Source organism: Excalfactoria chinensis, chromosome 3 (assembly GCF_039878825.1).
Source record: "Excalfactoria chinensis isolate bCotChi1 chromosome 3, bCotChi1.hap2, whole genome shotgun sequence".
NCBI classification, from domain to species: Eukaryota; Metazoa; Chordata; class Aves; order Galliformes; family Phasianidae; genus Excalfactoria; species Excalfactoria chinensis.
In genome coordinates, this window is record NC_092827.1 from 70,142,589 (window position 1) to 70,160,774 (window position 18,186).

At 35.5% G+C, this 18,186-nt stretch overlaps 1 protein-coding gene across 8 annotated transcripts in view; it reads left to right on the forward strand.

Annotated features, from left to right (window-relative positions):
• Positions 1-5,945, forward strand: part of RYR2 (ryanodine receptor 2) — a 314,525-nt gene extending 308,580 nt beyond the window's left edge. For all 8 annotated transcript variants that reach the window (XM_072331791.1, XM_072331794.1, XM_072331787.1 and 5 more), the window contains 4 exons: positions 1,111-1,175; positions 2,699-2,799; positions 3,648-3,699; positions 4,617-5,945. In XM_072331791.1, coding sequence (XP_072187892.1) covers positions 1,111-1,175; positions 2,699-2,799; positions 3,648-3,699; positions 4,617-4,712 — 314 coding nt within the window. In that variant the 3' untranslated portion in view covers positions 4,713-5,945. The remainder of the gene's footprint in view (positions 1-1,110; positions 1,176-2,698; positions 2,800-3,647; positions 3,700-4,616) is intronic.
• The last annotated feature ends 12,241 nt before the right edge of the window (positions 5,946-18,186 follow it).

The window sequence follows — 18,186 nt, forward strand, 5'->3', positions numbered from 1 at the left end:
TTAGTGCTGCATATATTGCATGCATAAATTTAAACCAGGACACTAGGGCAGATCAAAAATCAGATTTATAAGGTAAATCACACCAAGATGCTGTTCTTCTTAGTCTCCACATAAACAACAGGCTCTGCCTGGATCAGAAGAAACAGAAAAACTGTAAGAACACTGATGTCAGTTGAGTTCCTATTTTCTCTTTTTCCCTTCTAAAAGACCCTTGTACTGATGTCAGAAGTGACTAGAAAGAATTATTATCTTCTGTCATCTAACAGTTAGATAAGTTATAACATTTTTACATCAACAAGAATGCTGTTTCTCACTTCCTTCAAGGGAGTTTAGAAGGCAACTCTGAAATTCTGTTAAGTTCATAACTCTTATTGAAACAAGGTGTTTTATAAGGATTGAGTGCAAAATTCTTCACAGACTGCAGTAGCATATCTCAGACTATTCATTTTGTGACTGACCTAAGAATAAGGGCCGTAGCTGTCAGGCTTTGAGTGTAGGCATCATCTAGTATTCATCATTTTTACAGGTCAGTAGTAGATCGTAGAATTAAGTTTGTAGTTGTGTTGGTGTAAGTGAAGTTAGAATTTTATAATCCGAATGACTGAGTCTGTGGTTTTTATTCTTTCTGTATGCTCCTGAATTGGTCTCTTACTTCTGTAGAGCTTTGAGAGTGGAAACTCAAACTAAATGGCAACCATAGTGACAGAGGGTATAGCTCTGGGCCTATATGTATCTGCTGTGTAATAAGTTCCTGAACACTGTTAAATGTATTGTAGGGTTCTTTCTTTGTTAAAGCTCCTGTCATTGTAAAATCATGTGTCTTTTCATACTGAGTCAGGGTTAGAGTTCTGCAAATAAACAGAAATCTGCTTATTCCATATTTTAGAATTTCAAATTATAAAGTCAGTTACAGGTAGCTGTTTTCTTTAATTAGCTCTTTTTCCTTCATAGGTATCTAGATGTTCTTGTGTTTTTTAGAAGTTATAACAGTTTCTAGTATTTCTGTACATTAGTATCTTTTAATGTTCTTTGTTGGACTTGTCCCTGAATTTCCAAATATTCTTTGTCACAGTTCTTGAACATTAACTATTATTCTCTCTTAATTTATAGGGTTAATTATTGATGCTTTTGGTGAGTTAAGAGATCAGCAAGAACAAGTTAAGGAAGACATGGAGGTAACAATATATGATTTCTGAACTATATCATTTTTTTCGGGTTTTTTGAACATCTGTGTTCAGTCTGAGGGTGATACTGAAAGGAGAGTATATATATGGCTCTGTACAGAATCTAATGCTCTTAAATCTTGGTTCATCTGATGGAAAAAGTAAATGACAGAGAATTTACTTATTGTTTTTATTTTCTGTTTTTTTTTAATTGTTGGAAGTACTCATCCTAGAATCATAGAATGGTTTGGGTCAAAAGGGATTTTTAAGATCATCTTGTTCTAACCCCCCTACTACAGGCGGGGGCTCAACCAGGTTGTTAAGAGTCCCATCCAGACTGGCCTTGAATGCTTCCAGGGAGGGGGCATTCACAACCTCTCTGTTCAACCTGTTCCAGTGTCACACCACCCTCACAGTAAAGAATTTCTTCCTAATAACTAGTCTAAATCTACCCTCTTCCAATTTAAAACCATTTCTCCTTATCCTGTCACTATAATAAGTCCTTCCCCAGCTTTCCTGTAGGCTCCCTTCAGGTACTGGAAGATCACTATAAGATCTTCTAGGAGCCATCTCTTCTGTAGGCTGAAGAGCCTCAGCTCTCTCAGTCTCTCCTCACAGTGGAGGTGCAACATCCCTCTGATAATTTTTGTGGCCCTCCTATGAACCCACTCCAATGGCTCCATGTCTTCATTATGTTGGTTCTCCAAAACTGGATGCAGTACTACAGCTGCGGTCTCATTTGAGCAGAATAGAGGGGCAGAATCACCTCCCTTGTTCTGATGGTCACACTCCTTTTGACGAGAAAACTCTGCTAGAATGCAGGTTCTGAATAACATTTACCATTCTTTGGTTTACACCATGAAAGTGGCATGCTGTTGACAGCTCTTAACTTGTATGGGGCAAAAACTCTGCACTGTAATTCTGCCTAGTGTATTTTGAGTTTATCTGCCAGTTTTAATCTTTGAATCTTATGTCTAGTGGTGTCTAACATCATTAACACTGTGATAATACAGTTCATCTCAGGTGTAGCTTTTTTTCGGTTTATCTATAGGTGCAAATGTCCAGTACTTGCTTGTTTTCTGTTCTGCCATTTAAGTGTGAATATAAGAAATCAGAAATATGTTGAGAACGAATGTGTTGTGTAATATAAAGGTATATTCAGCTTAAAAACTCAAGCACAGAGGTAGATACTGCCTTGCACTACAATGAGTATTGCTGACAGTGAAAAAAAAAAATTGGCTTTGGCTGTTCAGTGCCATTCATTCTCCTTATACCTGGTCACCTACTGGTATCAGGATTTATTGGTTGATTGAACATTAATATGTTACTTTGAAGGCAGCTAATCATCTCTTTGGGCATTTTAGGTGAAGCACCCAGTCTCAATCATCAAAAGAGAAGGTTTTCTGTTCAGTACATATTATAGTTGATGTATTGGTGTTCTGAAGAAAATTATTGCATTTGGGGTGTCTTTTCTCAAAGGAGAGCAGAGATGCATTATAAATAAGCGTTGATGTGTTCTGTGTTCTTTCTTTTAGACAAAGTGCTTTATCTGTGGAATAGGAAATGACTACTTTGATACAGTGCCCCATGGCTTTGAAACTCATACACTGCAGGAACACAACTTGGCCAATTATTTGTAAGTACAGTAAAAATGAACTTGTTAACTCTGCAAGCATCTGATTAATTCTATTACATAAAGAAGAGTCATTATAGATTGGCTTTGATGTGCACTCATGTTGCCTTAATGAACAACGGAGATATTTCCTTTTTCTTTTTCTTTTTTTTTTTTTCTTTTGTTTTTCCCCATTCATAGAATCATAGAATTACCCAGGTTGGAAAAGACCTCGAAATTCCATTAGTAGAGTCCATGAGATAGAAATTTTTTGCTATTATCAGAGTTGGGTTTTTCTCTTCCTTATTGAAGAGAGAGAATTTTTGTGAAGGTAGGAGCAGGAACTTTACAAACTTCCATATATTTTTTTTCCAATTTGATTGCGAAACACCCATTTTGTGTGAGCTAGGAGATAAAAACTGGGAACCTGATATGTGACTAGTAAATATCCCCAATTTCTTAGTTATATTATGGTTTTATTAGTTATTTAAAAATAATAATAATAATAATAATAAATCCAGTTCTCTACCTCCAAGTTAGTGTTTGTAGGCAAGAAAAGTCTAGAAATTTTCTTACAGAAAGCTTAGGAATTCTTCATATATGGTAAGTTATTTATTGTAAGTCAATTGAAATCTTGTGCATTTTGGCATATTTTTCATTGGATAATAAGTGTGTTTATAAGTGTGAGGAAAGTATATTTAATAAGTCTGAGGAGATCATCGTAAGTATAATTTAGGAACTTGTAAACCCAGGAACAGCATTTTTTTTCACTGTACACAACATGTTGAGAAATACTCTTGTATCTGTAGAATGCCTAGTGCATCCAAATACTATATAGACAACTCTTTTTTTTTTTTTTTTTTCCCTTGTAGATTTTTTCTGATGTATCTTATTAACAAAGATGAAACGGAGCATACAGGACAGGTAAGTGAACAACTCTTTGAATATCAACAGTTAATAAATGAAATTGATTCTAAAATAAAAATCATTCAGGCTTGCCAAGACTAAGAGTATTCTAATGAATAGCACTCTATATGGTAAGTAACTTAATTGTATTCTTCAGAACATTTATTGGGCCTTGGTTGCTTAATTTTAGATTGTCAGTTCTCTAATGCTTTTGTTATCTGATCCAACTTTTTGAAGTATTACTTCCACAAAAAATAAATAGAATCTGTAAAGAGAAATAATGAGAAATATTTAAGCACCCTATGAAAACAACATTCTCTTCTCCCTGTTGAATCTCTTATTATTGTATTTGACCTTTAATATTATTAATCAGTTATATGGTCTTCTGTGTCGACATGTCTGGATAGATTAATATGAAAGAACTTACACATGTACTTGAAATGAAAGCTGGGACAACAATTTTAAGAGGAAATTTTTTCATTATTGTTTAATATTTTTTTCAAATCTGTAAGTCCATTTTATTTTATGCATTTTATTTTATTTTATTTTATTTTGCATGCTTTGTAAGGACTGATGCAGAAATTCGGTCAAATTTATGTGATAGAAAATATTACGCTGGTGTCTGGTCTTGTGACCATCTTTACTTAACCTTTGCAGTGCTCCGGGATCTGAAATGACCTAGTCCTCTTCTACATGTTTCCTCATCTTTTTTTTTTTTTTTTCTTTTTTTTTTTTTTTTACTAGGAGACCAGATGTAAAATCTACTTTAAACTCATCTAAAAATTAACATGATTTTATAAATTGATGTAGAGAAACCTAAGAATCAAGGAAGGGAAACAATATATTTTATGTTTTGTTTTGTTTGTTTTTGAAGAGGTGTGCCTGATTCTTTCACATTGAATCAATTTAAGTTGCTTAAATTTTGTTTATTTCAGGAATCCTATGTGTGGAAAATGTATCAAGAACGATGCTGGGAGTTTTTTCCTGCTGGCGATTGTTTCCGAAAACAGTATGAAGACCAGCTTAACTAAGCAAAGACAAGGATTTCCAGTTGAAATATGTCCTTGTGTTTTCCAAGTCCTTTGGGAATGTCCAATGGATTTCTTAAATCCCCAAAGCTCTGTGGTTTTGGAGCACCAAAGCTCTGTTTTTAATGACCCAACTGCGCTTTTATTTTCTTGTGTATTTGCTTTGAGAATACTGGAGTAAAGAACAATGAAAAACAACAGCAACTCTGGAAAACAGATCAACCACTTGCACAGACAAAAGATATCCGTCTAGATAACATGCACACATAAGAAGAGACTTGAGTCAGCTTCTTTCTGAAACTGCCAGATTATGCCCTTATCTATAAAATCTCACATGGGGTGACACAGTAGCAACACTCATTCAATCTATTTATTTCATCATCCTGGAAGGAACTATATGTAGTTCACAGAGCACTGTAAAAGATTGTTGTGGACACAAAGTTGTTGGGAAATAGTGCCTTACTATATGTGGGTTGAGCTATGCAGAAGATGAGTGCATGATGACATTGTATTTTTATTTTTCTTTCTGTCTTCCTTTTCTTCCAAGTTAATATTTATTTTGTGATTTTGGTGGGTTTGGGAGGAAGGGACTTGATTGTGCACATCTTTTTATCAAGACTGGAGTGTCTCAGGACAAGATTAGGTTATTCTCATCGAGTTCAGTTCACATTTACCTTCCTCTTTAGCTTTTGCTCTTATTTTGGTAATGCTCTGATACAACACTGCAACTTTATGAAATCTTTGTATGAAGATGAGAAGACTGCAAAAAAAAAAAAAAAAAAAAAAAAAAAAAAAAAAAACACAAAACACTTTAACAAGAAATGTTTCATTGCATGTTTATTATGCAAGTTTAAAACAATCAAAGAAACAACCTTCAAAAGCAAGTTGATTAACATGAAAAAAACATTCACAATAATTATCTCCATAGTAATAAAGTGTTGTGGGCTTTCTTGTACATCTGAAACAAGTGTCATCAGCCAACAATGTATATGTTATGAATCTGACCGTAGTTTTGGTTTCTTTTGTTTTACTTTCTTTCATTTCTGCCACCTGTGATTGATAGTGGAGTTGAAGATTTTCTTGTTAAATTATTTTTTAAAATCAAAGCTGAAGCAATATCCATTCAGGGATCCCATCAATTGCATCATAAAACACCAATGATGTGTACGTCACTCCATTTTGAGTCCTTTTCAATTGTAATGCCAGTCTTTACAAATAAAAAAAGAGATTCAGAATGGAAACAAGATGGTCTTGGGAGCATTTGAGGTTTTTCTTATTGAGTCCTCTTACTAATCCCTGTATTAATTCCACCCACTTTGACACAGGCCTAAGCTTCTGTTTCATAGTATCATAGAATGTCTTGGTTTGAAAGGGACCTCAAATCTTCACCATCTTCATGGTGTTAGAACCACCGCTTGCAACACCAGAGGGCCCGGGTTCGAATCCCCCTTGTGGCACAAGGGGTAAAACTGCCGCTCTGCTACACAGAGGGCTCGAATCCCGGGAGTTGGACTCGATGATCTCTAAGGTCCCTTCCAACTCTCACGATACTATGATACTATGATACTGGATGCAGTAAGGAATATAGCCACTGAGGATAAGGAAAAGGCTGGGGTTCTCAATGCCTTCTTTACATCTGTCTTTAAAAGCCAGACCAATTTTCCTTAGGGTACTCTGCCCCCTGATCTGGAAGTTTTGAATGGGCAGCAGAATAAACCCCCCACTATTCAGGTGGAAACAGAGACTTAATGCTCCACCTGGACTACTGCTACAAGTCCATGGTGTCAAATAGGATCCACCAGCTGAGAGAGCTGGTGGAAGTGATAGCCAAGCCACTTTCCATCATCTATCAGCATTCCTGGTCAACCAGAGATGTCCCAGAGGGTTGGAGGCTTGCCAATCTACATGAAAGGCTGTAAGGAGGATCCAGAGGACTGCATGCCTGTCAGCCTGACCTCAGTGGCAGGTAAGATTATGGAGCAGATGATCCCGAGGGAGATCACATATCATGTGTGGGACAATCAGAGGATCCAGCCTAGCCAACATGGGTTCATGGAAGGCAGATCCTTTTTGACCAACCTGGTGGAGAATGGAAGGCTGTGTTTACGGAGTCTGTCTAGACTTTAGCAGTGCCTTCAACACTGTCTCACCTAGTATCCTCCTGGAGAAGCTGGCAGCCCATGGCTTGGACAAATACACTCTTCATTGGGTAAAGAACTGCTTATGTGGCTGGGCCCAGACAGTAGTGAGGAATGGAGCTGAATCCAGCTGGTGACAGGTCACAAGTGGTCTTTGCCAAGAGTCAGTACTGGGTTCTGTACTGTTCAATTTCTTAATTGATGATTTGGATGAGGGCACTGAGTGCACCCTCAGTGAGTTCACGGATGACAGCAAGTTGGCAGAAAGTATTGATCAGTCTGGGGGTAGGAAGGCCCAGGCTGAATTGCTGGGTTGAGGCCAGTGGTATGAAGTTCAACAAGACCAAGTACTGTGTCCTGCACATTGGCCACAAAAACCCCAGGCAATGCTACAGGCTTGGGGCTGAGTGGCTGGAAGACCGTGTAGAGGACCTGGGGATGTAGGTTGGTGCTTGTCTGAACATGAGCTAGCAGTGTGCCCAGGTGACCAAGAAATCCAATGGCATCCTTGCTTGTATCAGAAAATAGTGTTTCCAGCAGAAGCGGGATGGTAATCATCCCCCTATGCTCAGCTCTGGTGAGACTGCACCTCAAGTACTGAGTTTAGTTTTGGTCCCTCAATACAAGAAAGACACTCAAGTGTGTTCAGAGTAGGGCAACAAAGCTGGTGAGGTGTCTGGAGCACAAGTCTTATGATGTGCAGCTGAGGGAGCTGTGATTGTTCAGTTTGGAGAAGAGGAGGCCCAGGGGCCTCTCTCAACTCTCTACAACTGCTTGAACGGAGGCTGTGGTGAGGTGGAGATGAGCCTCTTCTCCCATGTAACTAGTGATAAGACTAGAGGGAATGGCCTCAAGTCACACTAGCAAAGATTCAGTTTGAATATTGGGAAAACTTCTCTAAGAGTCAACCAGTGGTGGAACGGGCTGCCCAGGGAGGTGCTGGAATCACTAATCCTGAAGGCGTTCAAGAAATATTTAGATGTTGTACTGACGTACATGGCTTAGTGGGAAATATTGGTGGTAGGTGAACATTTGGACTGGATGATCTTGGAAGTCTTTCCCAACTGTGGCGATTCTGTGATTCTATGCAAAATTTACAGCTAACAGTTTTTCTGAAAATTGGTCTATAAGTAAAAAGGATTGTAAAATAGAATTTTTATAAAGCACCTTTTGGTGTAGGTACAGAGTCTCATTTTTAAGGCTTTCATGAATTATTTTAAAACTATAAGCTTCATCATCCGAATCATGATATAAGGCCTGATGGTGTCAGCCACCGTATATGTTCATAATGAAGCAATGGTATCTAGACTTAAAAACAGAAAGCCTGAATAGGATGGGAGAAAGTACAGATTCAGCGTATGTATATGAAAGGTCAAGGTAACTGTGGGATAATGTCACGAATACAACAGGTAACAGTGAAAAAATCTGCCTTATTGCCACCTGCCTGATTATTAAACTTGTTACACTTCTGGAAAAAAGCCTCTTGACCTTATGCACAGTAAGTATTTCCAGTTATTTTTTCTTCATTAAGTTGCCACTGCATAAAATCCCTCAATTTCTACTTCAGTACAGGTTGGTTGGTATTTCTTTTTATTGTTATATTTTTATTGTTGCTGTTTTGTTCCATTTGTTATCAATATCCACTTAGTGTATGGGATTTGGAGAGTATTCTTGCTTTTAATCTCTGGAAAACATTAACGTTTTCATAGTTTGCTCTGTCTGAATTACAGATGAAGATGAAAATTTCAACTTTTCCTCCACTCAGTGTCTTTAGAAGAAGAATATTCTGCTATTTAACCACAGCGTTCATAAACAATAAGAATTATCTGAGTTGAACAAAACACAAAGGAAACATCTCACTAGCTTGGATTTTTAGTTTTGGTCCAGCTGAAATAGCTTGCATGTCCATTTGAAAAGGTATTTTTAAATTTCACTATGTAGGAACGTTCCTGAAACTTTTGATAGAATTCATGTTTTTGCATTAAAATGTGGAACACTTTGAGGGAATCATTTAAATGATTACCCATATAAGCTATTTCTTTTTTACTGATTGACCATAGTGATGGTGTCTTCCTTTAGGTCCTCTGACTTTTCTTTCCACAGTGCATGTATATATATATTTATATACCTGTAGGGTTTATTGCTTTAATTGGGTGCTTATAGCAGTTCAGAGAACATGAGATTTCAGTCACACTGTTGCATCTATTGCACCAACAAGATCATATAAAAAATTGTTGATAGAAAATATGGCATTGACTAGGTAGGCATTGATCACCTGGTTTTGTGTTTCTTAAGTTGAAATGAGTTTCTGATTTGTAGCAAAAAAACTTCATTTTGGTATCATTGCTTTGTCACTGTTCTAATCCCATGTGTGTTCTGTAAGTATGGTCGCTGTCAGTTTTCTGTATCAGAACTTCTGTATTAACTCGAGAAACTCAGATTGATCTACTTTATTAGAAGGAAAATGCCAGAGTTTCTCATAGGAAATCCACTTAGGGTTGTTCTCAGGTGGCAACCATGGAATAGCTACCACATAACTTTAATACATTCTCCGTTAAATTGATGTTTTAATTTTGTAACCTGTACAGTGGTATTATAAAGTGAGAAGTGAGAAGAGTAAGCTATTTCAAAGTATAGAGTTGTTTTATGGACAGAAATGTTAACTTTATTTATTTATTTAAAAGCAAAATAAGATTATGGTTATTTGTTGTACGAGGGCTGTAAAAGTAATGTTTCCTACTTTATTCTGTTGACCCACAGCACTAGAGGCAGATGCTGATGATATGGTAGTAGAGGATGAACCTTCTAACCAGTATTCCATTACAATTTGTTGCTTTGTGATAGGTGGCAGCAGAGGTGCAAACTGACACAAAAGTGCATGTGAAGTAATGGTGTGAAACTGAATTCCTCCATGTAAAAAAATTGGCACCCATTGACCTTCATCAACACTTGCTGAACATCAGTGGAGACCAAACAGTGGATATGAGTACAGTGAGGCAGTAGGTGGTGCCTTTCTGCCATGGCAGCAGTGACTGTGGAACTTCTCTGCAGGTACAGATTTTCCAAACACAGCACGCAGGCTCCTGTTCATCCCTGGCAAAAATTAATAGATAATGGTGGTATGCTGAAATAATGTTTTGTAGCTGAGAAATTGCTCAGTTGTGTAGCATTAATGTATCTGTTGTACTTTCCATGGAAATAAATAGGAGCCATTACATTCAGGGCAACCTATGTTGCCAGTCTGAAGCCATTCACAGTCAAAATTAATACTTAGTATTTTTTCCAGTATGTATTCTAGGTACTCTAAAATAAGTTTATTTCAAACTTTTCTGCCATCTGAAGAGAGAGCTTTGCAATTGCACATGGTAACTAGTCTACTGAGTAACCAGGGGCAGAATGAAAACAAAGGCTGATATCTTTTTGAACAGCATTGACAATTTTTTACTCCAAAGCTAGAGAAGAGTTTTATGTTAACACATTTCCCTTAAAAATAAAATTATTCCTTCTGTTTTCAGAAAATGGAAAAGAAATGTAGGATTAGAGTTCTGTGTCTAGTGAAGTTCAGACATAACCTTTTAAAACTACCATGATTAATCCTCTCTTTTCTAAGTTACTTTCAGTTGAGGAATGAAATTTCAAAATCTTTTTGTCTTCTTACGCACAACATGATTAGGTGTTGACATATGTTAGACAAATGCTATAAATTGCTCTAAAATTGGTGCTGAGAAGAAGCCCAGTCATTCACAGTCCATTTTTCTCACAATTGCCATGCAAATGTCCTCTGATACCTGCAGCTTCATCTTCCATAACATATGGTAGCAGAACATAGAATTCAGCAAAGTGTAAGGCTTTCTCTATTTTAGTATGTGATCGTTATGTCAAAAAAGCCTGAATGTTTGGTAAAGAGAGGACAAACAGCATGAAAAAAATAATTGGAGTGGGTTGGGAAAAGCTACTGAGAACTGACTTCACTGTGTTTCAGTTGAGTATGCACTGTGATGAGAAGTGGATAATTTGATTTTGAGTCGTAAAGTAGATAATAAAGTTAGGGGAATATCTAGGAATATCCGAATCCTCAGGGAGCTCCTAGTAAGAGAACATCCTATATCTTTTGAATACATAACAGGTGCTTTACTTCCTGCAGTTTGGGTGGGAGGGTAAAATGGTTTGAAATTATTTAAAAGTTTTCAGAAACTGTAAGTGAATAAAACATGATGCTCATGATGTCAGTGAACTGAAAGAAACAAAAACTCATGATTTGCTGCTTTATTTCTTTGGAGATTAATGAATTGCAGAAAGTGCTATTTTCATCTTTAACCCATAGCATGCCCATAGTGCAGATCATTCTGCTTCCTTAATTTTGAAATCTGGATTATACAGTGCCATCCAATGAGTTTGCTGCTTGGTCCCATTCCCAATCTAGGCTTAGAGCATTCAGTTCGGAAAGACTCCCTTCTTTATCTACCTCAGTGCCAAGGAAAGGACTACAAGTGACCATCTGTGTTTTCTCAGTCACATTATTGGCTCTGTCCTCTGGCAGCAGACAGCATCCTGATATGACTGCTGGTACTCAGACACTTGCAGATACTTCCTCATAAGAAGTAGTTAAATTAATTAGGCAGTTGCTCCATCTTGATGGCAAGGCAAATCCTTATATTGTTTGATCCACCCTAATGGAAGGAAAGAAGTATATCCACTGGCTATGAAATAAACCCAGCGAAATGTCCAGACTTTGTCTAAAGATGATAAATTTTCAGGCACTAAGAAAAATGTTATATATATTTAAGTATCTGTGTTTAATAGCAGACTAAGTGCTATTGGGCACTTTCTAAGTGTTTCACAGTATTAACCTAAAGTGTTAGTAAGCCCAGTTTTTGCTATTGAATATTAGTATAATATTTAAATCCAAAACTTGTTATAGTTCCTAGATCTTAAAAAGATTATTCCTCTTGATCCTCATCTTCATTGGCGCCTTACTTTTTGTTTATTCCTGACAGTGTGATCTGCTCTAAAAATGAAAAGACTGCTACATGATACATAAATTCTGATTATTTTCCATTAGAAATATTAATTTTTCTTCCAATATGAAATTAATGGATAATAATTATAGAGAAGGCATATTAGTACATCCGTTTTCTCCACCTATTCTGCAGTTTCAAGCCATTAGTATTTTTAAGAGGTTGTCAGAAAAGTGTTTCATACTGGTACCAGTTCAGAGAGGGTTTTGTTGCAGTGAGCAGTCAAAATTTACAAAAGTTTACTTGATAGTGACTGGTTCTCTTGGTTGGCAATCTAATCAGCCATGTGATCACAAAAATTAATAGGTGAACTCAGTAAAACCTATTCTGTCTCATAATCATAATCAGTGTAGGAAAGATGATCAGCAATTATGATCGAAACTTTCTTAGGGAAGAAGGGAATGACTTTAGAAAACACATATTTAATTATGTGGGTAATTAGATGTCTCCTGTAGAAGTACCAAAAAGCAATCAAAACTGAAAGCTTATTTACAAGGTATGTTCTGAAATATAATTTTTGCCTGAAGGAAAAAATATTTAAGATGTGACACTTTTCTGGAATAGTTTTTTTTTTGTAAGAACAGAGAGAAACCTCCAGTGACACTTGCAAAATAAAAATGTAATGCAATGAAGAAATGACTATTTTCAACAATTCTAGAAATTACTGAGTTTGGTGGAGTGCAATTTGTGTGGCAGTTTTCTAGTATGCCTACAAACTATGCAGCAATTCAGGACCTGCATAGTTTAATAGGTCACATTCCTCCATGAATTTTCAGAACATCCACGTGAAGTGCATGTTGGTTACTGAAGTTTTACTGGACCTGGTGCTCACCAGTGCACAGGAGATCACTAAAGAGGTTAAGATCAAAGGCAGCTTGGATTACAGTGACCATGCTCTGGTAGAGTTTGTGACCGCAAGGAATGTGGGCCTGCTAACATTTTGAGTCAGAATCCTGAATGTCAGGAGAGATAAATTCCAGCTGTTCAAGAAATTATTGGATGAACTGTCCAGGGAAGCTCTCCTTAGGGATGTAGGAATGGAATAGATCTGGCAGCTTTTTAAGGACACCTTTCTGAGTGTGCAAGAGCTCTCTATGCTCTAGCAGAGAACCTGCAGCACTTGTCTGGTATGAGTATAGGCCCTTGGGGAGGTCTGCTAAGGTTTGGTGCTTTGGTATTAATGACAAATACATTCTCATGTGCTATCAGTGTTCAGATATTAATTGTTGGCATTTTTGTACAATACCTCTAAAGCAACCAATTTTGTTGTCTCTTGACTAATTTTAGTGATGGCTGCTTAGGGGGTTTTTTGAGTTTGGTTTTTTTTTTTTTTGATCCATGGGATTAAAATGGTTTTACACAGCGAAGTGCTCAGCTGTGTTATATTATGGCACTAGCATACCTGATGTAGTAATTTTAGAGTAATGTGTTTATGAATCCCATGAGGATCATTCTAAACAGGCAGCACTGGTATTACAGACCAGAAAATAAATTCCACCTAAATCTTGATGGAAGTCAGAATCAATTTAAATATGTAGGGAACCACTGAACTGTAAAGCTGTGTAGTCTGAGTTGCTACACAATACTTACTTCCTCTCTGTTAGTTTGTTTTTTTTAAGTCAGTTTAGAAACCTTTTCCTCTGGTTTACATGCTCTGCAAAGTCATTTTACTTTTTTTTTTTTTCCCCAGTTTGTTGATTTTTGATGTTAAACTGATGTCAGAATTTTGCTAAATAATATCTTAACTATTGAAATGGGAGAAAAGTTCCTATTGAGTACTCCATATTTTTCTTGAAAAAAAAAAAAAAAAAAAAAAAAAAGTTGAAGTTAATTTCCTTGAATTGGCATCACATACTTCCTTTTCTCATCAATTTTTGTTGTTTCATATGGGATATTTTTTTCCTTTATTCATTTTTCTTGTTAGTACTCAAACTTTTCCTGCTGAAGCTTCTATCAATTTCATAGTTATTCAGCTGTCTTCATGAAAGACTGAATTCTAACATTTTAGCTGAAAATTTCTTTTTTCTCACTTTTATTTTATATTTTTTTTGTACATCTCTTCAACTTCTATTAATTTGGGGATATGACTGGAACAAATACTATTAGAAAGTACTGTATTCTTTATACCATACTTCTCTACCAATTTTATTTTTTTTATATCTGTGGAGTCTCTTTGTATGCTAAACAAACATTTCAGAAAAACATACACTCCACTGTAATTAATGTAATGCAAATCATATATGACAGAAAAGAAAGTAATTTTGAAATAAATTAAAAATCCAACACCACTCCTAATTCTTTATTACTTCTAGCAATCATTTAAGTTTGATTGTTATTACATACTTACAGCTATAATAAAAACACATCTCCAATAAAGCAGTGCATAATGTTCCTGCTCTGTTAATGTCAGCACGTGTAATGTTATTTATACAGTACTTACACTTAAATCTTCAAATATAACCCAAATAATAAACATATTTGCTTCTGTTGGATTTTGTTCACATATTAGGGGAAGCAAGAGAGATTAAAGAAGAGGAACCTAGAAATCTGTTTATTTTGTTTACTACTTTTCTTTTGTGGTTGATTGCACTCACTAATTCTGATAGTTTTGTAGTATAAAAGCAATAAATGCTTATTTAACATTCATTTAATACTCTTAGAAATGTTCCAGAGGTGTTGGTGTGAAATGAATTTGAACGTTTTTGTGCATGGAACTAAGATCCAAGTTCTTGATATGAAAAACTTCTGAAATCACAGAAGAAATCATAAATCATGATAAAATTTAGATTCTGGGACTATTTTCTGTATAGCAAAGACCTATGCTTAGTCAGCTGCAGTTAGGGAAATTAAATTCTTATTCATAATGTTACAGCATCAAGAACAGTAAAAAAGTATTTTTTCTGTGGTTATCTAAATCACCTTTTCATGCCCACAAGGTACTAATGCTCTATGGAGTCATCTCTCAATTTTCTTTATATCAGCAAAGTTCACTGAGAACTTCACTTCTTTTTCTGTTAGATGATTTATTCAGACCTTATTAACTGGATTTTGAAAAGCATATTTTATTTGAATGTGGGCAGCAGAAGCATATGTGCTGTAGAAGCATTTTAGTGTATCTCCATTTAGTTTCATATAGAGAGAATCAGATGGGCATATGTATGGCTTATATATGCTGCTAGATTTAAATCAATGTTATTGAAGAGACATGCTGAAAATATGAATGTATCTTCTTGAAAAGCATGACATCTGCATGTTTTCCAGAGACACTCCTTTCCAGGATAAGGTAAGATTGTATTCACTATTAATTAGACTGTAAACTTAAAAGTATTTGATGACTAAGTTGTCAAAAAACTAAAACTCTGTATGACTATCCTTTCATTGTTACTACAAATTTAAGAGCTTTTCAGCTGTGTAGCCTCTGATTATGTTTTTTAAAATAATTTCCATTGCTGGCTACCATACCCAAAGCCAGTTCCTGTAGAATCCCTTACAGATATTTTCACTTCAAGATCTTCAAAAGTATTGCAAGAATATGTCCTGGGTAAGTTTATCAAAACTGTGAACAGGTTATACTTCCTCTTTGTTCAAGGCCATGCCTCTGAGAAGAGTAAGTACTTGCTTTCTAGGAAGTGCTTCTCAAACAGGGAAAACTTGCTCTATTTTACTGCCTGTGTACCTCATTTGGAGGACGTTTTGGTAATGACAGAGATGTTACCCTAAGAACTTCATTAAAATGGTAGAGGTATTTAGAATTGAGATTCTTGAGAAATGTCTTTTCAAAAGTCATTTAATGAATAGGAGGCATTAGTCATCTCTTTCGATGGATGACACTTTATCTTCAAAGTAGTTGGTCTTTCCATTGACATATGTTATTGTACTTTTCTGAATTCTTCAGAATATTTAGAAATCCATGAGGAAAAGGCATTTTAGATGACATTTGGATGGCAGGGTGTTTTTTTACTTATTTAATTTGTTCTTCAGTTTTCATTCCTGTTATTCATATTTCCATCCAAATTAATTCCTTTATATTTAGCTCCACTGGTATTTTGACTGTTATTTCAGTCTACCAGACTGTTATTTCAGACTACCAGATGAATTCCCCACTGAAGCCTTGTAGCTGCAATGGCATGTTCAGAAAAGACTGTACTGTCTATGGGATAAAGCAAATGGCCAAATGCCAGGATTACCTGCCTTCCCTGGGCTATCTTACCACTAGACCATGTAAGTTGTAATTTGCTTGTGTAAATCACAACAATACCACCTTCTGCCAAATTTCCCTTCTGGAGGTGTAGATAATATAATATTATAATATAATATCTGCATGTCTTAAAGTGTGAGTATGTACTGAATGTATTCTAATATTCTTATTGCTAGGAAAACTTTTATTTTTAATGGGCTTGGATAATTTAAAAAGATCTGTTAAAAATAATATAGAGAGAATATCACCAGCATGCACATCCTGGATCCTATGGTTATGAACAGTCGCGTTTTGCATCAGCAAAATTAACAACTGAACTCATGTGCTGCTAACATTAATACAAATTCTGTTTTTCCCCTGCACTTGGAAATAATGAGTCTCAATGTTCATTCATTAGAAAGTAGTATGGCAAACAGTCAACTTTTAAAACAGAGTTGGAAAATAACAGGTTTTCCTTATATTTTAATGTTGTTGGTGTTTACAGTTCATTGAAAGTGTTGGTTCCTAAAAATCATTATTAATATTATTTTCTTCCTCATACTTCAAGATTATTAAACCTTTTAAAAATTCATTCTTGAAAATATATCTTGGATTTATTTGCTATAGTTTGGGTCTTTCTATATTTGTTTAGTTCCTTTGCCATACTGTAATATTCAATTGGGTTATTGTATTTTATTTTCAAATTGTAATTAGAAGGAAATTGCTTCTCACTGAGTACTTTTTGATTTATGTGACAGTGACTACTTTGGATCTGCAGTATTTAATGCAGGGCAATAAATTGTATGCGTGCATAACTTACAGCAGCAACCTAGTATCAATTTAAGAGAATCCTTAATGCATGGAAAAGATTATGTTAGCCAACTAGTGATCCATTCATCTGGCTCCTTTTGTAAGTATCATGCAACAATCGCAATCACACCTAAATTTTTCTGCTCTACACTCTAAGGCTATTTTGCTAAACATTTTATATTGCTCTGTTTTGTGAACTTTGACTATGAACTTTAAATGTATCAAGTATTTGACTTCTGTTGTTTTTCTCTTAGAAATGCAATATCTATTTTCTGACCACTTGACGTGAGCACTTCACTGTAATTCTAAAGCAAGAACATCATAACCCAAATGGTGTTTCCACTTGACTACGAAATAATTTTTAAAATCTTCATTGTATTTATAAGTAAGTTAACCTAATTCTAAGGGTCATCCAGTGCTTGAAATAAAGCAACTTTGTGTCAAAATAATCCTGTAGTGTACTGGTTCTTAAAATTAAATCTTGCATAATAAAGATCTGAGCCCTAACATCATTTAATGATTCTGACAGACCTGCTTGATTAAAGATTCCCAGAGAAGATTAATGACTGCAGTAAGTATATGACCTTATGGGATCTCATAAAATTATTCTCTGAAAAGTTTAATGCAGGCTTAATAAACAGTAATTGTTGCCTTGCTACCATATGGTTGATACCAGGTATGTGGGGGTGGAATCCATTTAAAATACAAATCACAGGCTTGTGTAAGTTGAATAGAAACATCAATTTGATGTATCATGAAACATGAGGGTGATTGCTCCTAGGGGATTTATACTTACTTTCAATAGCAAAAGAATTGAGAAATGTGAAGAATTTTTATTTCATTAATTTTTATTTATTTATTTATTTATTTTGTCCAAGAACAGGAAAGTATTTGAAAGATAGATAATTGTTATTTCAATTTGAAGGCTGTTAGTAAGGGAAAATAAAGGCCAACATTTTTAAAATGTATTTCAGTATGTAAAAATATACATAAGCATGCAACCTGATATGAGTGAAGTGTGACATAAGATTTTAGGTGCTTGTTCACCTGGGCATCCACTGAACTCAGTGGGAGCAGATAAAAACCTACTTTAGTGCCAAGATAAAAGCTAGAACATATTAATGGAACAATAATTCAAGTACTTCCAACTCTTCTGGAATTGTATTATAGGATTGCACACTAAAACTAGGACTCCAAACCCTGCAACTTAAATGAATTTTTCCAAACATTATTCATGCTGAAAGCAATTCAGATTGCTTAACTTTTACTCATTAACTGAGGTGGTAGAAGCCAAGCAGTCTTGATAGACATTGCCTGTGGAGCTTCCTTTATAT